The following is a 26,335-nucleotide window of genomic DNA, read 5'->3' as shown; positions in this document are numbered from 1 at the left end:
CACTTAATTATTTATAATTATGATCTTTAAAAAGCTATGAGAAACAGGAAGTTTCACTTACACCTAAATTTAGGTCTGACAGACAAATTTTGAATATATAGAAATTTGATTCCTCCCTCAAGATATTTTCAGCTATTATATGACTCTTGACTTGTAAGTTGCAACTGGACCAGAAACTATAAATTACCCATAAGTATCCATGGAGAAACCATATCTCTGAGTTTCTGTATGAGTATGGTAAATCTTAAAATAGGCGCACATCCCTTGTAAATACAAGTTACAAGTGTAATGTAAGTATTTCAGCTAAAGATGTTATCTCTATAAGATATTTCTACCCATTACTCTCCCATGGCCCACATACACACAAAAACCACAGTGAGTCTGTAGTATTTAAAGATACTGGCTCCTAGGGGCATTGAGACTCTAAGCCAGGACGGATCACACACCCACCAGTGTGAATCTGTGTTCTTGCACCTGAGCTGTCACTTGGGGGGCCAAACAGAACAGCTCTTGAGTGGATACATGAACTGCTGCAAGAATTACTCTCCCAGAAGAGAAATACTTGATACTGCCCTGCTGGCAAGATATTTTTCCTGCTCTAAATCCTTGTAAGTAAAACTGATATAAAATGTCTGGTGAATCTGAGTGTTTGGTTGAACTTAAAAGACCATCTGGTAGACTGAAAAACCTAACCTCAAGATCTTAAATTTTTCTTCAGACACAAAAGAACTGTAATTTGTATTAAGTGCATAGCATTTTCTCATAAAATATAAGAAGCAATTTCTTTTTAAAATATTCAATGTTTTCAAAACATTGTTTTCATTTTTCCAATATGTAAGCTTCAGATTAACCATTAATATAAATATAAAGGACTTTCATAGAGCCTCCACAGTAATATTCTACATTCAGCCTCTTAAATTGGGGGGATTAGTCACACTGATCAAATGCTGTGAGCATTACTGATAAATTCTCTATATGGTTTTTAAACATTCAATAAAATTATCTAAATAAGCAGAATAAGTGAATAGATCTGGGAATCCATGAAGCTTTACAGAAAGTTGGTTTTTATACATTTATCGAGATTTTTAATTCTAAACATAATCTGAGATGCTACAGAGTTTGTCAAGATCTTGCCTCATATACTGACAAGCTATTGCTATTTTTGATAGATTTTGTAGAGTTCATGTTAAGACACGAATTTTGTCTTTCATTTTAAATGCAAAAAAGTGAAAGTGAAGTTGCTCGGTCTGTCCAGCTCTTTGCGACCCCATGGACTGTAGCCCACCGGCTTCCTCTGTCCATGGGATTTCTCAGGCAAGAATACTGGAGTGGGTTGCCATTTCCTTCTCCAGAGGATCTTCCCGAACCAGGGATCGAACCCAGGTCTCCTGCATTGTAGGCAGACGCTTTATCGTCTGGGCCACCAGGGAAGCCTAAGGCCCCCATTTAAAACTTAAGCTGTCTGGCTTCCTCCTGGCACCATCAGGAGAAACAGCTGCCCTAATGTCTAACCCCGTCCCCTACGTGCAGCAGGATGTACCCAGATTTCCTTCCCATTACTAAAGTTCATCCCTTTATGTCTCAATGGCTTTTTCTTTTCAAGGATCTTTACTGAAAAATGAACTTAACTCAGCACTCTGTTATGACCTAGAGGGTTGGGATGGGGTGGGGGTGGGGGAAGGGAGGCTCTGGAGGGAGGGTATATATATGTAGACATATAGCTGGTTCATTTCGTTGTACAACAGAAACTAACACAACACTGTAAAGCAATTATACTCCAATTTAAAAAATTGAAAAAAAAAAATCAACACTCTCTTAAACACATAATCATTAGCAATTCTGCACCATTTGACACAGTAAGTTCTGAAACAAGCCTTGAAGTGTAACATCCTCACAGTCTAATAATAAGTGATCTCTAAGTGGGATTCATTAAATGCTTGAAGAAATCCTCTTCTATTTTAAAGAAAATTATCAGGTAAACTATTTTCTTGAAATTTTAAATTTATAAAGAATATCTTGCTAGACATACTAAATAAAAATGATTAAAGGTGCTAATTAAAGCTTTTTCATATTCTCCTTTTCTAATAAAGACTTCCCTGGTAGCTCAGACGGTAAAGGGTCTGCCTACAATTCGGGAGACCTGGGTTTGATCCCTGTGTTGGGAAGATCCTCTGGAGAAGCAAATGACAACCCACTCCAGTACTCTTACCTGGAAAATCCCATGGACGGAGGAGCATGGTAGGCTACAGTCCAAGGGGTCTCACAGTCCAAGGGGTCTCAAAGAGTTGGACATGACTGAGTGAATTCACTTTCACTTTCTTTCTAATAAAATTTATATTTTAAATTGTCTTCATTGTTGATATTCAACTTCACTTGCCATTTTTTAGTAAAATCATTTGCCATTGTTTCATAAAACTTCTAGTGAATTCCTTCAGATACTCTTTTTAAATTAAACCACTTACTGTAAACAGCCCACTCTTACTGCTACAGGAACATGGGGAAGTTGAGTGGCCCATTTCAGTGTCACATCTTGATAAATATGCAACATATTATTATGGTTTCCAATCAAAGTATTTATTGTTCCTTCAGAAACTGTGGATAGAAGAAAGAAAAAGCATAGTAAGAAAAAAATCATTTTCAACAGTTTTTACATTCCTTTTAGAGGATTGATGATGCAAATTAATTATAACATCTTGACTTAATGCATAAAGATTTTAAATAATAAAACATTATTTTTCAATTTCAAGGTACCAGTACCAAAAAAGTTTTTAATCATTTATAAATATATAAAAACTATATATATAACTAGAGAAACTATAACTAGAGTGGCCAACATTTTTGTACTTTATCTAAAAAGGATGAACTTGATTAATATATTTAACATATTTAAGCTATTGATTTACTAGACATTCACTACAGATAAGTTAGTCTATGAGTCGTTACTATGCTCATTTCTCCTTATAAAAGAGTCTGATGTTCTCTTGGAAGCATCTTGAATAGCCACATCTTGGAAAGCATTACTATATACCTGAGGCCAATTCTACAAGTCATTTTGTACAAAGTAAAATGACTGACAAAACCAAATGTGTGCTTTATATCAAACCTCTATTCAAACTTTAAAAGCTAAAATTTCCATTACATGTTCAGTATAAAACTATTTTCCTAGTTCTTTAAAATATATGTGAGTGACTTGGGCTTTTTCTGGTGTATATAACATAGTAACGACATATGGAAAAGATAAAAGAAAATCTTTCTACACACCTGAGCAATATGGGAGAAAACAACTTGGGCTATAATCAAGTTTCTTCATAAATCGGATTTGTCCATTATCCTTAAGGCAAAAAAAGTTTCTCTCACCAAGAACAAAAACAGAAGATGCTGACTGAATGAAAGACACAATACATATATCAAGGGCTTGCTCTCCAATATTTAGAGTCCAATCTACCTGCAAAGGAAAACTTATGATCAACTGCATTGCTAAAAAATATAACATTTCATTCACTTTGATATTAATACAATTAAGAAATGCTTTACAAAAAAGCAGGCACAAAGATTAATCCTCATTCATTTTTTTCTCCTATTACCATATTTCTGATATTTTGTAGACTCTAGTAGTTTTTGCCCCTTTTACCATGTGATATAACTGTGGAAAATTCTTAAAGAGATGGGAATACCAGACCACCTGACCTGCCTCCTGAAAAATCTGTATGCAGATAAAGAAGCAACAGTTAGAAGTGGACAAAGAACAACAGACTGGTTCCAAATCAGGAAAGGAGTACATCAAAGCTGTATATTGTCACTCTGCTTATTTAACTTATATGCAGAGTACATCATATGAAATGCCGGGCTGGATGAAGCACAACATGGAATCAAGATTGCCAGGAGAAATATCAATAACCTCAGATATGCAGATGACACCACCCTTATGGCAGAAAGCAAAGAACTAATGAGCCTGTTGATGAAAGTGAAAAAGGAGAGTGAAAAAGTTGGCTTAAAATTCAACATTCAGAAAACTAAGATCATGGCATCCGGTCCCATCATTTCATGGCAAATAAATGGGAAAACAATGGAAACAGTGACTGCAGATGGTGACTGCAGCCATGAAATTAAGAGGCTTGCTACTTGGAAGAAAAGCTATGACCACTCTAGACAGCATATTAAAAAGCAGAGACATTACTTTGCCCATCAAGGTCCGTCTGGTCAAGGTGATAGTGTTTCCAGTAGTCATGTATGGATGTGAGATTTGGACTATAAAGAAAACTGAGCACTGAAGAATTGATGCTTTTGAACTGTGGTGCTGGAGAAGACTCTTGAGAGTCCCTTGGACTTCAAGGAGATCCAACCAGTCCATCCTAAAGGAAATCAGTCCTGAATATTCATTGGAAGGACTGATGCTGAAGCTGAAACTCCAATACTTTGGCCACCTGACACTAAGAGCCAACTCACTGGAAAAAATGCTGATGCTGGGAAAGATTGAAAGCAGGAGGAGAAGGGGATGACAGAGGATAAGATGTTGAATGGCATCTCTGACTCTATGGACATGAGTTTGAATAAGCTCTCGGAGTTGGTGATGGACAGGGAAGCCTGGCGTGCTGCAGTCCATGGGATCACAAAGAGTTTGATACAACTGAGCAACTTAACTGAGCTGAACTGAACCAAGTGATATTAACTATTCAGCAATTCAAACACTCATATAAGTATAATCAAGGAGGTGAAGATCTGTATGTTGAAAACTATAAAACATTGACAAAATAAATTGAAGAGTAAAAATAAAAAGATATGCCATATTCATGGATTTTAAGAATTAATATCCTTAAAATGTCCATACTACTCAAAGTGATCTACAAATGCAAATCCCTATCAAAATCACAAAGGCATTTTTCACAGAAACAGAAAAAATGTGCAAAGTTCATGTGAACCCACAAGACACCAAATAGCCAAAACAATCTTGAGCAAAAAGAACAAAGCTGGAAGCATCATACTACCTGACTTCAAAATACACTACAAAACTATTCTAATCAAAACAGCATGGAACTGTCATAATAAAATAGACATCTAGACCAATGGAACCGAAGAGGGAGCTGAGAAATAAAACTCTGCATTTACAGTCAACTAGTTCAACAATGGTACCAAGAACATACAATGCAGAATAGGGCAGTATCTTCAAAAAATGGTGTTGGGAAACTTGATATCCATATGCAGAGGAATGAAAATGAACCCCTATCTCATACTATATACAAATACCAATTCAAAATAAATTAAAGACTTAAATATTAGAACTAAAGCGGTAAAATCATTAGAAGAAACAGGGAAAAGCTCAATGACTTTTCAGATATGACCTCAAAAGCACAAACAACATTAAAATAGACAAAGGGGATTTCACCAAACTAAAAAGCTTCTACAAGGGAAAAAAAAAGAAAGAAAGCTTATTATGGGATTATATGAAATCATATATGTGAAACTTTTGAAAATTGTAAAGCATTATAGAATTTAAAGTCTTTTATTCTATCAAAAAATTAAAAAGCTTCTTCACAGCAAAGGAAGCCATCAGTAGTGTGAAAAGACAATCTATGGAATGGGAGAAAATATTTCCAATAAGGAGTTAATATCAGACAGCTCAACAGCAAAAAAAAAAAAAAAAAAAAGAACACTTTAAAACTGGGCAAAAGACCTAAATGTCTTATTTCTCAAAATAAGACATACAAATGACAAATAGATATATTAAAAAATGCTCACCAACACTAACCATCAGGGAAATACAGTGAGATATCACCTTATATCTTTTAGAATGGTTATTATCAAAAAGAAAAGAGATAATATGTGTTGGTGAGAATGTGCAGAAAAGCAAACCCTGTATACTGCTGGTAGGAATATAAAACATTACATCTACTATGGAAAATAATATGGAGATTCCTCAAAAAATTAAAAATAGAACTACCACATGACCCAACAATCCACTTCTGGGTATGTATCCAAAGGAAGTAAAAACAGAATACTGAGGAGATATCTGCCATCTCATGTTCATTGTAGCATGATTCACAATAGCCAAAACATGAAATCAACCTAACTTCCAATGATGGATGAATGGCTATGAAAACATGATACAGGAAGGGCTGATGCTGAGGCTGAAGCTCCAGTACTTTGGCCACCTGGCACAAAGAACTGACTCATTTGAAAAGACCCTGATGCTAGGAAACATTGAAGGCAGGAGGAGAAGGGGGTGACAAAGATGGCTGGATGGCATCACTGACTGAATGGACATGAGTTTGAGCAAGCTCCAGGAGTTGGTGATGGACAGGGAAACCTGGGTGCTGTGGTCCATGGGGTCACAAAGAGTCAGACACAACTGAGTGACTGAACTGAATTGAAAATGAAAAAAATCCTGCCATTTACAATAACATGGATGAACCTGGAGGACATTATGCTAAGTGAAATAAGTCAGGCTCAGAAAAATGAATACTGTATGACCTCACTTATCTGTGGAATCTAAAAAAGTCAAAATAATAGAAGCAGAGAGTAGAATTTTGGCTTCCAGGACCGGGATATGGGAGACATGAGGATATACTGGTCAAGGGGTACCAAGTTTCAGTTATGCAGGATGAATTAGTTCTGAAGATCTAACGTACATATAGTTATAATACTGTATTATATACTCCAAATTTGTTGAGAGATCTTAATGATCCTACCACAAATATATATACACATATACATACACACACATACACACACACACATATATATACACATGAGGAGACAAATAAGTGTTAATTTGCTTAGTTCTGGCAATCATTTCGCAATTGATACATATATCAAAACATCTCACAGTACACAGCAGGTTTACATAATTTTATTTGTAAATTATACTTCAATAAAGCTAAAGGGAAAATAAGGCAGGTAGAGAAGAGGGTAAAAGAATATCGTATGTAAAATGAGCTGCCTGTATAAAGGTCCTGTCAGGAAGGGGAGGGTCCATGGCTTATTGAAAAGAATACACATAAAGAAGATGCCTGGCTCCACTGAAATTTTTCCATAATAAAGCTGTTGTATTTACTTTTCAAATCAAATTTAAAAATCAATAAAACCTACAGTCAAACTGCTATAAATGTTTCTATACAGAAACAATTTTGAAAATATCAATAATATAGAGCAGTTGTCAAGCTACTATAGTAGTATAGATAGGATCCTCTATACATAAGAGCTCCTCCAGGGTATCTTCATCTCTCAAAACATGGTCAATGTTTAATAAATGTTTCTTAAAATAATGAAGGAATGAATGTAAAATAGACATATAAAGAAAAAATCAGTCCCCAGTCAATTATTAATGTTTCTAAATCAAGAAAGCCTAAAGGAGCAAAGACATACTATTTTGAAAAGCTTTGGATGATAGGCACATATTGTAAACAGCAATGACAATGAGATGAATGTACAAAGGCATCTGGACAAAGAGGAAGTAAGATTACCCTCAAAGTTAGGCTTTGAAGCAAGAATCAAGAATCAACAAATGAAAGGTCAAAGAAGAGATGCAAAAAGTCACATTAAAGATACATATAAATTTCATGCCATTCAAAAAATGATTTAGGTATTAATCTACTTTTGGATTAAAGTATCTGAAGAAGGTATGAAATCTAAATGGGACGAGTCAGAGAGGCAAATGTCATCTGTGTGTATATAAGAAGAATCTGGAATAGAGGGATAGCACAGGGCATATAGGCATTTATGCACATTTATGCATCAGAGTATCTTCATCTCAATTAGGCTTCACACCAAATCACTCAACAGTAAAAAAAAAAAAATTTTTTTAGACAAATCATTCAGGCTTTCCTGGTAGTTCAGTGATAAAAGAATCCACCTATCAATGAAGGAGACACAGGTTTGATCCCTGGACCAGGAAGATCCCACATAGCACAGAGCAACTAAGTTGGTGTGCCACAGCTATTGAGCCCGTGTTCTAGAGCTCACATTGTGCCTACGTGATGCAGCCCATGCATCCCAGAGTGCGGGCTCCACAAGAGAAGCCACCGCAATGAGAAGCCCTCCCACCGCAACTAATAGTAGCCCCCACTCGCCGCAACTAGAGGAAGGCCTGCACAGCAAGGAAGACCCAGCACAGCCAAAAATAAAAAAATATTTTAAAAAACATAAATTATTCAATTATCACTTAGTTCAAGTGTAGTTCACCTATGCAGAAAGATTCCACTGAACAAAAAGACATGAACATCAAGTCCTAAGGTAATGACATTTCTCATCACAATTTAATAGACTTGCATTCTAGCATTATTTGTCAGCACTTGTAACTCAGGCTGATGTGTCCCTGACTCTGAGAGATGACAATTCATTCAGAGTTGATAAGCAGAGTTTCTGAGGCCACAGGCTGTGATCCAGCCACTAAATACTTTCAGTTCACTAGGGACAGAGTGCCACTCTTTGCAAATTTCCTTTAAGAATTATACCACATTCTAAGTTAATGAGTCTCAAAATGCACAGTAGTTTACCAAGAACAATCATTTTAAAATCCTTCCACTTCCAGCTATGATACAGCGACAGGAAAAAAATTCCACCGTCCCACCTGAAACAACCACAACATGGACAAAATGTTTGAAACAACCGTTTGTGCGGCATTGGATATCAGAAAACAAAAGACGGCAATCCCTTGAAAACAGAAAACAAATGAGGTGAGTGGTATAACTGCCCCAGCCATGAGAGAGTTTTTAGGCCATGGGATAGGGAGAAGAAACCCAGGCAAAGCCCACAAGGCCCCCTGGGTTGAGGAGATGAATGCTAACAGTTGAGAGAAACCAAGGCAGCTAGAGTTCACAAGACAGCATGCTAAAAAAGAGAGAGCAACACAAGGACAGAACTCTGAGACCTGTTAAGAATTCTCTCGGATATTCAGTTGAGTACTTATCAGCACATTTATGTAGAAAATTACTCAAAGCCAGGGAAAGAACCACCCAAAAGGATTAGCGGTAACAGTGCCCAGCATTTACACAGGGCCTGGAATACTGCCTGTGCTCACAAGCCAGACTGGGACACCTCATAATTTACAGGGAGTTGGAAAGAACTTTCAGAAGCCTAGTACCTCAGGAGGGGGTACAAGTAGCTCCAGAATGAGCACTGCTCTGGTCCCACCTAACAAGACTCAAAAACAAGACCAAAAAGGATCAGACTGTTTCCAAGTAACTTAACTGTCTTCCAGGCCGAGGCTCAAAAAGATTTATAGAAATATAAAAGTACGTAGCTTCAAACAAAGTGAAACTGACTATATCCTGCTGCTGCTGCTAAGTCACTTGAGTCATGTCCGACTCTGTGAGACCCCATAGACAGCAGCCCACCAGGCTCCCCCGTCCCTGAGATTCTCCAGGCCAGAACACTGGAGTGGATCGCCAGTTCCTTCTCCAATGAATGAAAGTGAAAAGTGAAAGTGAAGTCACTCAGTCGTGTCCGACTCTTAGCGACCCCATGGACTGCAGCCTACCAGGCTCCTCCATCCAATATCCTGGCATCTAATAAATTCTTAGACAGCAGCACAGAGGCAGAACTCAAATCTGTTAAGAATCTTCTCAAATAAGCTGAGTACATATCAGCACATTCATGCAGAAAATTACTCAAAGCCAGGGAAAGAACCACCCAAAATGTGGTTTTTAGTAGTTTTAGTTTTTCTTTTTAATTATCAAGCATGTAAAGAAACAGGCAATGTGATCTATAATGTAGATAAATAAACTGTATTACATACAGTTTATAATACTTATGTTAAATAAATTGTATCTATTTAATTTAAAAAGTGTACAAGGAAGATATTTTTTTAAACACCTAAATTGAACTTGTAGAGATAGAAACTATACTGCTGCTGCTAAGTAGCTTCAGTTGTGTCCAACTCTGTACGACCCCAGAGATGGCAGCCCACCAGGCTCCCCCATCCCTGGGATTCTCCAGGCAAGAACACTGGAGTGGGTTGCCATTTCCTTCTCCAAAGCATGAAAGTGAAAAGTGAAAGTGAAGTCGCTCAGTCGTGTTCAACTCCTAGCGACCCCCAGGAATTGCAGCCTACCAGGCTCCTCTATCCATGGGATTTGCCAGGCAAGAGTACTGGAGTGGGCTGCCATTGCCTTCTCTGAGAAACTATACTAGACAGGAATTAATACCAGATTAGACATTACAGAAAAAGTATTAGTGACCTTGAAAACACAGTAGTAGAGATTACCCAAAATGAAATAGAAAAAAGAATTTTTTAAAACAAAGAGCAAATCTGTGACCAGTAGGGTAACTTCAAGTAGCCTAAATGTATGTGTAATTGAGTGAGGAGGAAAAAAGATGGAGAACAGAAAAACATCTTTGAAGAATAGCTAAAAAATTTTCTAAATTTCATGAAAACTATAAATTCACAAGTACATTAAGTTCAACAAATCTATAAGCACCAAAAAAAAAAGGAATGAAAGAAAACTATAAAAAACACATTATAATCTAACTGCTCAAAAGAAGTGATAAGAAAAAAACCTGAAAAACACGGAGAAAAAAGATATTGTGTACCAAGGAACCAAGACAAGATGAAAGATTTCTTATGGGAACAATGCAAGCTAAAAGATAGAGGAGATGTCTCCTCCTAGAGGAGGAAATCAAGATGGCAGAGTTGGAAGATGTAGAACTTACTTGCTGCATCAAACACAACAGAAATACCTCCATATGCGGAACAATTCTCAGCAAAAAATAACTGGAAACTGGCAGAAAGACTCCTGTACAACCAAGGCTGAGAAAGAGATTCACATGTAATGAGGCAGCAAGGGAAGAGAAATGATCACCTGTACCCAAGGGAGAGGACTCAGAGGAGAAGAGAGATTTCACAGGCAGAGATCCTCCCTGGGAAGTGAGCAGTTGGAGCTATGTATTAGGCACCCCAGTCCTGGGGTCCTCCACAAAGAAGAGGAGCCTCTTGACCGGTTGGAGTGCTGGTAGGACTAACAGGAAGGCTGGGGAGAGCCTTCTGTTCCCGAAGGAGTGCACACAAGTTTGTTCACTCCTGAAACATGGCAGAAAGTGCAGATCAGAACTTTGTAAGTAGCTGACTGGCTTTTCACAACTGTCCCATGAACAAACTGAATGTTCCAGCCCCACTTAACGTCATATTGCAGCTCCACACTGGAGCGAGAGCTAACGTGACCGTGGAAAGAACCCAGCCATTAGACATAAAGGCAGCTAAGACCCACAGCAATGTCTAAGCAGGGAGGGGACAGTCATGATTGGTGCACGCCCAGGCAGCAGCACATCAATCTCTTCAATAAGCAGTGCCGGCAAAACTGGGCAGCTAAATGTGAAAGAATGAGATTACAACATTTCATCACACCTTACGCAAAAATAAACTCAGAGTGGATGAAATATCTAAATATAAGTCCAAAAACCATAAAACTCAAACATTTTTGCTGCAAACTACTTCTCAAAGTTACCAAATTTCACTTGTGCACAAACTTAATCTTTGTAAGCTGTGAAAAATTTTCATCTTTTACTCATATTTCATCATGCATTTATACTAGTAGCAACTTTTTTGTCTATTAAAGGAATTTTTTAATTTTTATTTTGTTAGTTTACAATCATTTCAGTTCAAAGTGACCTCATCTGGACATTTATAATCCTAGTGGCACAATTCTATAATCTGGTACATTGTTACCATGACGAGGCATGTGTCTCCATTGCTCAATAACAGCCAACTAAATTCTCTGATCACTGACATAACCTTAACACAGAAAATGTCTGAAATATATTTTTTTAATTTTTCTTCCCAGGAATTCTTATTCTGAACAAACATCTGTGACTAGATATAACATTACTAAAATTTTTATATATTTTAAAAGGCCTTACAACTAGTCTTTTTCCAGACCCATGTTTTTGTTGTTCAGTCTCTTGTCTTTTATCTGCATCCGTTGCAAAAGCAAGTACTTGGTATCTGTTTAAAAGATATGGAATAAAAAAAAAAAAGAATTAAAAAAAAAATAAAAAATAAAAGATATGGAATAACTGTAAGTGACTTTATAGTTAAAATGTGTAAGTTACTTTAAAAGCACATAATCTCAATATAATTAAATTTTTAAATATACATAATCTACAAATCTTATGTATCACCTTCTCCTTGATTTTAAACATTGTAAAATTTCGTGAATGAATTTAGTAATGAATTCTACTGAATGATGACGAATTTGTACTGTGGCATAAGACTATGTAAACCTGTAATGATAATGAAACTGTAACCATATGTCCCAAAATTCAATATTGGGGAAATAGCTCTGCCAAATGTCAAAGTATCTCCCATTAGAATTTTATGTGATAAATAACAATATTCAATAAAGATCCAGTACCAAAACCCAAAATAGAAAAAAATACAAATAATGCAAAACAACCAGATGAGTTATTGCAACCATCCCAAAAAAGGTGGCAGTAGAAATTATTAATATCTGTGGACCCCAGAAGGTCTGAGTTTAATTCCCAGCTGAACCATTAACTAGTTGAGAAAATTTTTGAAAATTAATCACTCTATGCCTTAATCTTTCTTATCTATAAAATAAGAATAATAATCTTAACTCAAGCATTGTTAGAAGAATTTTAAAAATAATTTAATTGTCTGGTACAGTATCTGATAGGGTTTCCCTGGTAGCTCAGCTGGTAAAGAATCCACTTGCAATTCAGGAGACACCAGTTTGATTCCTGGGTCAGGAAGTTCCCTAGAGAAGGGACAGGCTACCACTCCAGCATTCTTGGGCTTCCCTGGTACCTTAGACGGCAAAGAAGCTGACTGCATTTGGGAGACCTGGGTTCGATCCCTGGGTTGAGAAGATTCCCTAGAGGAGGACATAGCAACCCACTCCAGTATTCTTGCCTGGAGAATCCCCATGGACAGAGGAGCCTGGTGGGCTACAGTCCAGGGGGTCACAAAGACTTGGACATGACTGAGCAACTAAGCACAGCACAATATCTGATATACACTAGATACCCAATTTTTGACTGACAGGTTGACAAATAGATAGATACAGATTTCTATATACACAGAGATAAATCACCTAGTAATTTATCTGGTATGTAATAAGTTCTCAATAATGGACATTATGGACATTTGGACTTTCTATCAGTATTTTATTTCAACAGCAACATTTAATACAACATTGTAAATCAATTATAATACAATAAAATAAATTTTTTTAAAATTGTAACATTTAGCTCAGACCATCCTTCAAAACTGATAAATATCATTCAATTTAGAAATGATTTAGACAATAAAGTTTAAATTCCCTAATTTCCATTAATTTATGGTGCATTTTCAGAGTAATAATCCTACTCAAAATGAAGAAATTTTAGGCTCATAGATCCCTTTCCACTTTCAATAGGTAAGAGAAAAATTAGTAAAGAGATATGTTCAGATAGCTCCTATTGTCTAAGAGAAAGATGTCTGATAGTGTAAACATCAGGGACCTTAATGAAGAAAGGCAATGTAGAATATCTAAATAAGCACTAAAATGTACACTAGTATTTCAGTGTTATATACCAACTTGTAAAGTATTCTATTCCAGTCAGCAATATTTCATCTGTAAAAAGCCTCCGATTTTTAGTGAATGAATAATGACTATGAATTATGATAGATTTTGCAGTACATTCATGAAAACCGGTCTTCCAGTTAATAAGAAAGCTTAATGCATATAAAGTTCATTCATTCAATAAACATATAGTAGGGATCTCATACAAGCATTAACAAGGGGGAAAACTACAACATGACCTATATCCACCAAGACCTTCCAAAGTAGTTGAGGAGATTCATATATAATACAAACAAATAAGTGTAACTCAGAGTGCACTGTGCTGACTGGTATGTATATAAGTACCAAAGGAATATGATAGAAACAGGTAACATGGGTATGTTAGGGTAAGTACACTGACTGAAACCGCCCCCCCTGGCCAGGCACCATAGTAACCATTTGCATGAGTTGTTTTATGACAGGAAGTCCTGGTAAGGACCATGGAACTAATAAGCCACCACCAACCAGAAGGGTTCAGGAAAGGTCAAAAGGAGACACCACATGTCCGACCACCTCCCAGAATCCTTCTCTCTGCCATCCATCTTGGTTAAACATAGCATGCACCACTAGGAAGGACTCTGAGTCAGAATGATTGGCTAAAGACAACCCGGAAACTAATCCCATCACCATAAAACCCAAGACTGTGAGCCACAAGCCACGTGGCAGAGCTGTTCTCCTGGGTTCCCTTACCCTACTGCTCTCGACTCAGGTGCCCTTTCCCAATAAAATCTCTTGCTTTGTCAGCACATGTGTCTCCTCGGACAATTCATTTCCAAGTGTTAGACAAGAGCCCAGTTTCGGGGCCTGTAAGGGGTCCCCCTTCCTGCAACAGGTGGAGGAAATATATATGTTCTTGGTATCAGTTAAGGAGGAGAAAGCTAGGTTTTGAAGAAAGAGTGAAAACTCATCATGCTGTTAAAGACTGAAAAACATTATGGCAAAGCAAACAACACATGCAAAGGCATGCAGCAGTAAAAGAGACATCAAAGGCCACGGCAGGAGCTTAGGAGAGATGCCTGGCAGAGAGGAATAAGCCATAGGAAATGAGACCCAAAAAACGGCAGCAGGCTGAAGATCTCAACCTTGTAAAACCATGCTAAAAAAGCCCATAGGCAGTTGCAGCAAATACCATTTGAGGATGACCTTCAATATCCCTAGGCCTTCAAAACTCCCAAATAATTACACCTCACACTCTGACCAAATAGGATTCCTTTAGTCTTCCTGGTTCATGATAACAGAAATAGTGTGCACTGGTGACTAAAACATCAGTCCAGAGCTGGTCTTAATGGACCAGCTCTAATGGACCAGTCCTAATGGATCTAACCTCAGGCAATAATTAACATAGGCAGTTCATTTCCTGCAGACACCAACCTACCAGAGGATAATATGGGTATTAATGAGGTTGTTGCAAAAATCCAAAGCTTTTGAGCTGTTTGAAGCTTCTTATATAACTGTAGAGAGTTATTATTTCATCTGAGGCATAAGTGAACCCCTAAAGTGGTCTCATTAACATCAAAACAACATGCAGAGACACAGCCAAAATTCACTCCTGATTTCTAAATCCAGAACAATTCTCTTCCTGGAAGACAGCTCAGAAGAGAATTTTATTACTAAACATAACTGGCAATAAATTTAGATGATGACAAACTTCCAATAGCATTTATTTTACAATTCTTTCTTAAATTTGCTTAACTAGGGTCAATAATGTACATGGAAATCTATTTTCAGAACTGAACAACTCCAAGCAGACTTGGAAATTCTGAAATAAAACACTTGGATATTTTTTCTTATCACTCAAGTGTTCAGTGATATAAGCTAAAGAATAAAATTCCCTTATTAAAAGAGCTGAAAGAATAATCAGGTCCAATGTAAAAAAAATTTCATGAAAGACTGTCATACATATTTTTCAGAACAGAAAGGCACTAATCACAGATACAGCAAGTCCAGGTGAACCATGGTATTTTTTGAACCAATAGTCACAAATGCTTAACAGGTCCCATAGAGCACCAATGACAAACTCAACCATATAATTTAGTGCTCTTCTGTATCACATCATAAAAACAGCAGCAAGTAACTAAAAGATGGATTGAGGTGTCACAGAAATACAAAAGTAAACCCTCCAAAATCATTTATTTTCAAATGAAAAATAGCTGTCACCTGAAAGTGTGCCAGATTTGGGAACTTTGATAATTTAACCTGTAGAATTCTACTAGAATTGGAAGCTCTGATATAAAGCATTACTATGTTCATTCTGACAATAGCTAAAACATTCTTGATTGTGCTAGTGAAAATCATTTTCATTGAAAGATTCCAGTAACAAAATAGAAGGTTTCCTCATAAACTTTTCATTCCTTCATACATTAATATTAACATTTCATTAACATAATGTTAACATAACATTAACATTTCATTCCTTCATTCATTAACAAGTAGATCTTGTTAAACATCTACTTTAAAAGAATAGACATCAGCAAGGCCCGTCAAAGTCTAGATTAGAGATAACAAAAACAGAAATCCAACTGAAAATATAAAGACCTGAATGTCAATCAGAATGCGAAGCAAGAGCTGAGTAAGAGGGGGAAAAATGTAGACAAATCATGATTTACTGCCTAAATTATTCTGACAAGGAAAGAAAGACAAAAATAAAAGACTGTCCAAGTTGGCAAAAACATGGCCAAGGGAATGGCCATAGGCCCCTTCTCTACCAAAAAAAAAAAAAAAAAAAAAAGGCAATTCTCTCACTTTCAAAGAAAAACAACATTCAAAGTGTGTCCCTGAATTAGAAGCACCTGGAGCATGTATTTGTAATGATTTCTGGATCTTTTTCCCAAACCTACTAAATCAAGATCTACAGGGTTGGAGCTTGAGAATCAGCAAACATACATTTTATAAAAGAAGGCCCAGATGATTCTTATGTACACTAAAGTTTGAGATTCATAGCCTTCTCCAGTTCCTATCTGAACATAACTTATCTGTATTCAAAGTAATTAAAGATCAATATCAAAAATGAAGATGAATTATGTCTTAAAAGCCTTTTATATTAACTGATTATAGATTTAATGAAGCCTCCAAAGACCAAAACTACAGTTCTCATGCTTTCTCCCATCCTAAATTACACCTGTGATTATCATTTAAAACTGTGATTATCATTTAACCTATTATGCTTAAAAGTGTATATAAATACTATATAGCGCTTAATGTTATAAACCCTCTTGACTGTCATCATTTCATAATAATCACAAATCCCATGCATTTTACCATTATAAAAGATTCACATAATAAATAAAGTGTGTACTTTTTAGTTCTAGATGAAGATCAATTTAATAGATCAGTATGCTGGAGAATCACCACAGTTAAAACAGTATGAGTTTCTGTGAGATTAAACCTTCACATTAAAGAAACCTACACATTCCTTCCTAAACTAATCACTCCTGGAGTTATTACCAAATTAATTCCTACATATTTCAAAGAGTATTACATATTAATTCCACATATTTCAAAGAGTAAGTCATGGGACATTCAAATCTTTATATCGTGACCCCAGTGTAACATTGCTAGTATCACACTATTTGGCAAGAACTAGGGTGGAAAGCTGAAATCCAGATCTCCTCAATATTGCTTAAGTTTTGGCAGGATTGAATGAATTATACAGATTTTTTTTCAGTGTCTCAAAACAATTATACTATTTTATTTATTACCAGTAGCAATGCCACAACTTATTAATCTCCTTTGGACAAGAGCCATAGGCACTGTAGAAGGAACATGACATAATGATACACTACCTCCATCAGTTAACTTCTGCTTAGTCACAAATATTTGCTTATTTTCAGAGTTTTAAATCCTCATTGCCTTAACAATAATTCTCAAAGCGTAGATGGTCACTTATCAAGGGAAAACTACGTTAACTTGCAATATACACAATAATAAAACTTGAGGCAAAAATTTGCAGCTGTTGTCTGATGAATTTATATACTTCCTTCCTGCCTTGGGAAAAATCATGCGGCCAAAAACAATACTGAAAGGCTATAATGAAGTGCTGCCTAGATGTTTAAAGTTCTAAGTGCTGCCATCAGTAAGATAACAAAAATAAAGTTGCTGAAGATATTATAATTCTCCAAGACTATTTCTTTTCCCAGAATGGATATCTACATTTTTTTCCCATTCTCTCTTCCAACAAAAAGCATAGCCTCAAAACTAGAAACCATAATTCTTATTGAAACTTAGCTGGTAGAAGAAAAACAGGTCTCTCTCAAACACAATTCACCAAAATCGATAAAAATTTCTAGTGAAAAGGGTCATTATCATACTTCACTTCTGTGAACTGTTCTTTTAAAAACATTCATAATAACACTTGTATTTCTTCCCAGTATTCTTCTCATGTCACATACATTCTTTTTTTTGTTATAAAATCATTCTATATATGTATTTGTATCTGAGTGTTTTTCATTTACCCTGTGTTTTATTATTTATAATTCAGGGAACAATCGCAATAATTATTGAGCATTTTCTATTGGTAAGGAATCCATTTGCCAATGCAGGAGACGCAAAAGATGCAGGTTCCATCTCTGGGTTAGGAAGAACCCCTAGGGAAGAAAATGGCAACCTGCTCCAGTAACCTTGCCTGGAAAATTCCATGGACAGAAAAGCCTGGTGGGCTACAGTCCATAGGGTTGCAAAGAGTTGGACACTGCTGAGTGTGCATGCACGCGCATGTGCACACACACACACACACCCCCCCATGGTAACTTACCATACACTTAATCCTTCTTAATCCATCGAAATAGATGTTGCTATCTCCTTTACATTCAGGATAAGGCCACCGTCTTACACAGCTGAGAGTCGCAAAATCAGGACTTCAATCCACGTGTGCCTCTCTCCAAATCCTTCCTCTCAATCTCTGTACTATACTGCCTTGCAAATATTTTATATGTAAATTATATCCACAAAGTCACCACAATTACATTATAACAACAAAATCACTCTCCTTTTTATTTGCTATATTCAAGCTCTTTGGGGAAAAGAATTGATCAGCAGCATCAGTTCAGTTCAGTTCAGCTCATTCAGTCATGTCCGACTCTTTGCAACCCCATGAATCGCAGCACGCTAGGCCTCCCTGTCCATCACCAACTCCTGGAGTTTACCCAAACTCATGTCCATTGAGTCGGTGATGCCATCCAACCATCTCATCCTCTGTTGTCAGCAGCATACGCACACACACAAAAATATCATGATTCCAAAGATTCAAGATCCGTACTCACTTGTAACTTTCCACTTGATGGCAGGAAGAAGCAGTAATGAAGGAATCTGTTCGGGAACTGTAAGCAAGAGGGCCGGGTAAAAGAGAGCCAGGGAGAAACCTCCCAAAAGCATAGCTTTCCTGCTCAAACACCATCAGCATCCCATCCACAGACTGGATACAAATTAAATCACGACCTAAAGAAAAATTAAAGGAAATTAACTGACATATTCGTTTTATAAATACTATGATTTTATCACTGATCAACACAAAGTTAATTTTTCCTGCCAGGGGCAAAATGAGCAGCTTAAATCTCAGAATGCAAACCAATGAAGCTATAAGATTACTGTATTTCACTCTATACACATTACCCAGTTTTTTCATTATTCATGTCTATAGTTTTAAATATATTTGTTTTCATTTTCATGAGCTAAAATTTCTAGCTCAAGATAATCCCTGAGAACAGTCATGACTCTGCAAGATATTTATTTTTTCCAAAATCAGAACTATAAACTGTTCTCCACCAGGCTATTTCTCGTCTTCATAGTATGTCAACCCATATTTTCACAAGACTTAAACATCAGTCAAACACAGCACACCAAACCCATAGACATGTATTAAGCACCAGTTTTATACAAATCAGTGTTGAGCCCTGTTGGGAGAGAAAACAATTAATACTGAATAATACTAATCATAGACTGTCATAAACGATCAACTGATTTTGAAATGTTTTCTACTATTAAACTGTAAGTATTAGTCTGTAAGGGAGAAGGAAATGGCAACCCACTCCAGTACTCTTGCCTGGAGAATCCCGTGGGCAGAGGAGCTTAGTGGGTTGCTGTCCATAGGGTCGCACAGAGTCGGACACAACTGAAGCGACTTAGCATGTATGCATGCCTTGGAGAAGGAAATGGGAATCCACTCCAGTATTCTGGCCTGGAGAATCCCAGGGATGGGGGGAGCCATCTATGGGGTCACACAGAGTCGGGCACAACTGCAGCAACTTAGCAGCAGCAGTAGCATTAGTCTGTAAGTCGCTCAGTTATGTTTGACTCTGCGACCCCATGAACTAAACAATGTAGTCCATGGAATTCTCCAGGCCAGAATACTGGAGTGGGTAGCCGCTCCCTTCTCCAGGCGATCTTCCCAACCCAGGGAACGAACTTAGGTCTTCCACATCACAGGCAGATTCTTTACCAGCTGATCCACCAAGGAAGCCCCCAAACTATAAACAGATTATGAAGTGTTTTCTACTATTAGTCTGTAAAAATATTAACTACAAGGTTCACCATTCTTCAAATACACTGAGAAGATGACAGTGATGATCATTTCTACAGTACAGTGTCTATCCAGTCAGCAAAAACAAGATCAGAAGCTGACTGTGGATCAGATCATGAACTCCTCATTGCCAAATTCAGACTTAAACTGAAGAAAGTAGGGAAAACCCACTAGACCATTCAGGTAAGACCTAAATCAAATCCCTTACGATTATACAATGGAAGTGACAAATAGATTCAAGGGATTAGATCCAATAGACAGAGTGCCTGAAGAACTATGGATGGAGGTTCATGACATTGTACAGGAGGGAGGAATCAAGACCATCTCCAAGAAAAAGATATGCAAAAAAGCAAAATGGTTATCTCAGGAGGCCTTACAAATAGCTGAGAAAAGAAGAGAAGTTAAAGGCAAAGGAGACAAGGAAAGATATACCCATCTGAATGCAGAGTTCCAGAGAAAAGCAAGGAGAGATATGAAAGCCTTCCTCAGTGATCAATGCAAAGAATTACAGGAAGACAACAGAATGGGAAAACTAGAGATCTCTACAAGAAAATTAGAGATACCAAGGGAACATTTCATGCAAAAATGGGCTCGATAAAGGACAGAAATGGTATATCTAACATATGTATAGAAACCTAACAGAAGCAGAATATATTAAGAAGAGGTGGCAAGAATAAACAGAAGAACTATACAATAAAGATCTTCACAATCCAGATAACCATGATCCTGTACCTAGAGCCAGACATGCTGGAATGCGAAATCAAGTGGGGCTCAGGAAGCATCACTCCAAACAAAGCTAGTGGAGGTGATGGAATTCCAGTTGAGCTATTTCAAATCCTAAAAGATGATGCTGTGAAAGTACTGCACTCAGTACGCCAACAAATTTGGAAAACTCAGTAGTGGCCACAGGATTGGAAAAGGTCAGTTTTCATTCCAATCCCAAATAAAGGCAATGCCAAAGAATGCTCAAACTACCTCACAATTGTACTCATCTCGCACGCTAGCAAAGTAATGCTCAAAATTCTCCAAGCCAGGCTTTAACAGTACATGAACCATGAAATTCCAGATGTTCAAGCTGGATTTAGAAAAGGCAGAGGAACCAGAGATTAAATTGCCACCATCTGTTGAATCATGGAAAAAGCAAGAGAGTTCCAGAAAAACATCTACTTCTGCTTTATTGACTACACCAAAGCCTTTGACTGTGTAAATCACAATAAACTGTGGAAAATTCTGAAAGAGATGGGAATACCAGACCACCTGACCTGCCTCCTGAAAAATCTGTATGCAGGTCAAGAAGCAACACTTAAACCCAGACATGGAACAACAGATTGGTTCCAAATTGGGAAAGGAGTACGTCAAGGCTGTATATTGTCACTCTGCTTATTTAACTTATATGCAGAGTACATCATGAGAAATGCTGGGCTGGATGAAGTACAAGCTGGAATCAAGTTTGCCAGGAGAAATATCAATAACCTCAGATATGCAGATGATACCACCTTTACAGCAGAAAGCAAAGAAGAATTAAACAGTCTCTTGATGAGAGTGAAAAAGTTGGCTTAAAACTCAACATTCAGAAAACTACGATCATGGCATCTGGTCCCATCACTTCATGACAAATAGATGGGGAAACAATGGAAACACTGACAGACTTTATTTTCTTGGGCTCCAAAATCACTGCAGATGGTGACTGCAGCCATGAAATTAAAAGACACTTGCTCCTTGGAAGAAAAGCTATGACCAACCTAGACAGCACATTAAAAAGCAGAGACATTACTTTGCCAACAAAGGTCTGTCTAGTCAAGGCTATGGTTTTTCCAGTAGTCATGTATGGATATGAAAGTTGGACTATAAAGAAAACTGAGCACCGAAGAATTAATGCTTTGGAACTGTGGTGTTGGAGAAGACTCTTGAGAGTCCCTTGGACTGCAAGGAGATCCAACCAGTCCATCCTAAAGGAGATCAGTCCTGAATATTCATTGGAAGGATGGATGCTGAAGCTGAAACTCCAATACTTTGGCCACCTGATGCGAAGAACTGACTCATTGGATAAGACCCTGTCGCTGGGAAAGATTGAAAGCAGAAAGCAAAGGGGACAACAGAGGATAATATGGTTGAATGGCATCACTGATTCAATGGACGTGAGTTTGAGCAAGCTCTTGTAGTTGGTGATCGACAGGGAAGCCTAGCATGCTGCAGTTCATGGGGTCACAAAGAATTGGACACAACTGAGCAACTGAATTGATAGTATCTCTAATCTGAGAAAGATCCAGTGACTATAACTTTTCATCTGCTAGTGTGATTACTATATACTATTGTCTAAATATCACAAAGGGAAGAATTCTGTCACAGGAAAATCAAGTTACTCTAAGGGAATAAACAAAAGGTCAGTCTTCTAATTAATCTGTCATCTCTAACTCATACTTACTGTGTACAGTAAGTCCTATAGTAACTATTTCATATTACCTTGATATCAGGGTCAATACTGGAGAAGGGTATGGCAACCCATTGCGCTATTCTTGCCTGAAGAATTCCATGGACAGAGGAGCCTGGCGGGCTACAGTCCATGGGGTCGCAAAGAGTTGGACACGACTGAGCGACTAAACAGGGTCAATATAGTATATATATCTAAACGTTGAAATTTAAAGAATATTTTACTCAAAAACAAATGAAATTATATAGAAATTGATGGCGATCTTATTACTGTGTCTGATTATGGAAACATGGGCAATTTTTAAAAAGAAAAATGTGTTGTCAAAGGAGTGTTTTTAAAAGAAAACAAACGGTGATTTTGAGTGCTTATTACTGCAACATACTCCACCCCATCTTGATTGATTCAATAAATTCAACCATTTTAAATAGTCTGAGAAACGTTTCAGGTTGAATATTGTCTTAGCATATGTTCACTAAACACACATCTGATTCACTCTGGCATCTACAGAAAAAGAGATTGTTCCTGTTAATGCTGTTTTGAAGAGTATTCCTTCAATGCTCAAATTCTTTTATAATGCATAGTAGGCTTTTCAGTCACTGTTTTAAGTTGTTTTATCTATTCTTTATCTACTAATTATATTAAAGTTTTCAAACCATAGGGTACGAGTTTGTATGGATGCTATATGTACTTGACCTCTAGACACATAGCCATCCAGACAGAATTAAAGCCTACATCTCCAGGCCTGTATAACAGATATATCATATGACTACTTCCTTGCCAATGAGACAGGAGCAAGGTGATATGTGCACCAGCCAGGTATACCCTTAAAAGGGTATACCCTCTTTTCCTCTCTTCCCAGCATGATGATAGTGCTGGAACAGCTATCCTGGCCTCAGAGATAGAAGCCACATATTGAAAGCAAAACAGCTGTCTTCTTTCAGTCCCAGTCCACTTCATCTCTAAGTGATCAAATTTGACAGAAATAAACATCTTCCTTAATTAAGTTGGGTGGGTCTTTATTTAAGCAACCAAATTTGTATCTTAAATAACACAGAACTTATCTGAGCATAAAGACCCACCCAGCTTTGCTGAGTCTTAAAATTTAATTTCACTTGATTAGACTCTGGCACCAAAACACAACCAGATATACAAGGCATTGGAACAAGTGGGGAAATTGGAACATGAATGCATGTTAGATAGCAGTAGGTATTATTGTTAATTTTCTTAAGTGTGATCATGGTGTGACTACATAAGAGAATGTTCTCATTAAATATGTGTTGCAACAGTTATGAGTGAAGTGGCACAAGATCTGTAATTTGCTTTTAAAACATTCATAAAAAAAGTGTGTATACATGTATATGTTAAACATTTACAACTGTTGACTCTAAATGGTGTTAATATGGAGACTCATGTTATTCTGATATTTATATTTTTCACAATAAAACTGTAAACAAAGTGTTCCAATATATTCCTTTTGTATTCAAATGTACGTTTTTTAACCATCAGGGAGAATAGTGAGCACTGGCAAGTTGAGCAGGGCCTAGGAGGAGAGCAATACATTTAATCTTAGTAAGTCAAGAATCAGAGACAGAAGAAATCCAATCAATGAAAAACATTGTTTCATTGACCTATGGGGGAGGATACTACTGTAACCAAAAAATAGTCTCTGTATTATTAAAAAATGTGAGATCAAGACATGTATACCTCTAAGTAAAAGTACCAGTAAAATTTAAGTTCATTTCAATATGTTGAATGTCACTGAACCATAGCCTTCCAAAGACCTCAAAGAAGCGCTCCTCAAATTGTGGCCCCAAGACCACCAGCATCAGTATTGTCTAAGGAAATTCTTAGAAATGCAAATCTTAGAGTCCCACTCTAAATCTATGGAATCAGAAACTCTGATGTTAGGGCCCCAGAAGTCTAGGTTTTAACAAGCCCCTAGAGGTTGTTTCAGTAATCACTAGTAACTTAGTAGTAAAGAATCCACCTGTCAATGCAGGAGACATGGGTTCGATCCCTGGGTCAGGAAGATGCCCAGGAGAAGGAAACGGCAACCCATTCCAGTATTCTTGCCTGGACAATCCCATTGACAGAAGAGCCTGGCAGGCTACAGTCCATGGGGTCCAAAGAGTGTTGGACACAACTTAGTGACTAAGCAACAACAAGAGGCTATCTGATGCACGATCGAGTTTGAGAACCACTGTTTTCGCATGCTACAACAGACCTAGAGCTTGAAGACAACTTGAGCCCCAGAGAAAGCTTGGCTCCTTAGCATGATATATGAAGTCTTTTTTGCTGAAACTCTAGCAATACAGAGGAAAGTACTATACTGTCATGTCCCCATGGGCTGCCTCTAGAGTCAGATAATCTGAGTTTAGTCCAGCTCAACCAATTATTAGCTGTTACTTTGGGCTCAAATTCCTTATCTACAAGATGATGCACCTACCTAGTACCCAGTACTTATCTACAAGATGATGTACCTACCTAGTTAGGTGTTGTGAGAATTAAATTAAGCAATGTATGAAAATCAGAAGATCCAGCAGGGGTTAAATACTGCATTACATTATTATTTTTATAATTATTCTCTAAGTTTCACACTACATGCTGTATTAATATTTAAATACTTGCTGTCTCCCACACACATCATGTTGGTGTACACTTCCTTGCTTTTGCTTGTATTATTACCTCTCCAAAAAAAAAAAAAAAAACCTCACAAGTTTCTTCCTCTGGGATAGTGAATATATACTGGATGCATCCTGGTCATCCATTCCCCTCTCCTCCCATCTTTAGCCACAAAGCTTGAATGAGACTGACTTTATTCTAAACTTGAGGATAGGTAGGCCCTGATTTATGTAAACTAATTAGTATCCCACTAGTTACAGTGATTGGTTAAAGGATGGTTATTATTTACAGCCAATGAAAGAAACTAAATGCCTAAACTGAGTTGAAACTAAAGAAAACCCTACTCTTCTCCCCAGGGACTCACATGTGAGGCAGATAAGGTCTGGAGTCACAGAAGCCATTTGACTTTTACCAGGGTGCAGTTAAGAGATCAGCTCTTAACTGTTTGAGCTAGTGCATCAAGTCTCACTTGGAGCCAAACCTTTTCATGAACTTAACAGGTAATAAATTCTCATGAATATTGAAGCTGAGTTGGGTCTCTGTCCCTGAGCCAAGTGGATCAAACCATTTGTCCTCTGAGAGACATCACAGGCTGAAGCTCATGTCTTCCCAGAAACCTTCTCTTTCCCTTCAATTACCCTCCAACTGTGATCCCAGAGAGCTCCACCCCTACCTTCATCTCACAGCTAGTGACTGACTGAAATGATCTATTTTTGTGTCTCTCAGTAACTCTAGGTTAAACTCAAAGGCAGGAAGGTAAGCCTTACTCATCTTTGTAAATCCAACAATTAGAAAATGCCTGGCACATGGGATATACATTAATAAACATCTGTTGAGCTGAAGTAAGCTAGGCAGAATAATTTATTCATCTGCAGCTCAGATTAGCTGAGACTCTATTCTATGTGTTTCACATACTGCATTTTAAGTACATGAAAAATGCTTTATTTATTACAATCCTGGCCACTGACATTCAGAAGAATGTAGGGATCAATCCAAAACATTACTCAAAAATAAATAAATAATTCCTTCCAATCACTGTTTTGGAAGTCACTTCAGAAAACATACCAAAGGCTCCCCTTACAGATAATGGGAAAAGAAAGAACAGTCTAGAGAAGTCATGAAAGTTTTGTAGTTCTAATACTCAGCCAACAGGAAGCCTTATAAAAGCGATGGGATTTCAGGAGCTATTTAAATGACCTAGCCATGAACCATACT

The 26,335-nt window shown here is 37.3% G+C and overlaps 1 protein-coding gene across 2 annotated transcripts in view; it reads right to left on the bottom strand.

Annotated features, from left to right (window-relative positions):
* The window catches only part of BBS9 (Bardet-Biedl syndrome 9), a 473,303-nt gene that overhangs the window by 335,381 nt on the left and 111,587 nt on the right, over positions 1-26,335 (bottom strand). For both annotated transcript variants that reach the window (XM_018047135.1, XM_018047136.1), the window contains exons 6-9: positions 18,812-18,986; positions 11,851-11,935; positions 3,262-3,445; positions 2,463-2,592 (exon numbers count right to left, since the gene is read on the bottom strand). In XM_018047135.1, coding sequence (XP_017902624.1) covers positions 2,463-2,592; positions 3,262-3,445; positions 11,851-11,935; positions 18,812-18,986 — 574 coding nt within the window. The remainder of the gene's footprint in view (positions 1-2,462; positions 2,593-3,261; positions 3,446-11,850; positions 11,936-18,811; positions 18,987-26,335) is intronic.

This window comes from Capra hircus, chromosome 4 (genome assembly GCF_001704415.2).
Source record: "Capra hircus breed San Clemente chromosome 4, ASM170441v1, whole genome shotgun sequence".
In the NCBI taxonomy this organism is placed as follows: domain Eukaryota; kingdom Metazoa; phylum Chordata; class Mammalia; order Artiodactyla; family Bovidae; genus Capra; species Capra hircus.
The sequence above is the reverse complement of the archived record's forward strand: the minus strand, read 5'-3'. Positions and strand labels throughout refer to the sequence as shown.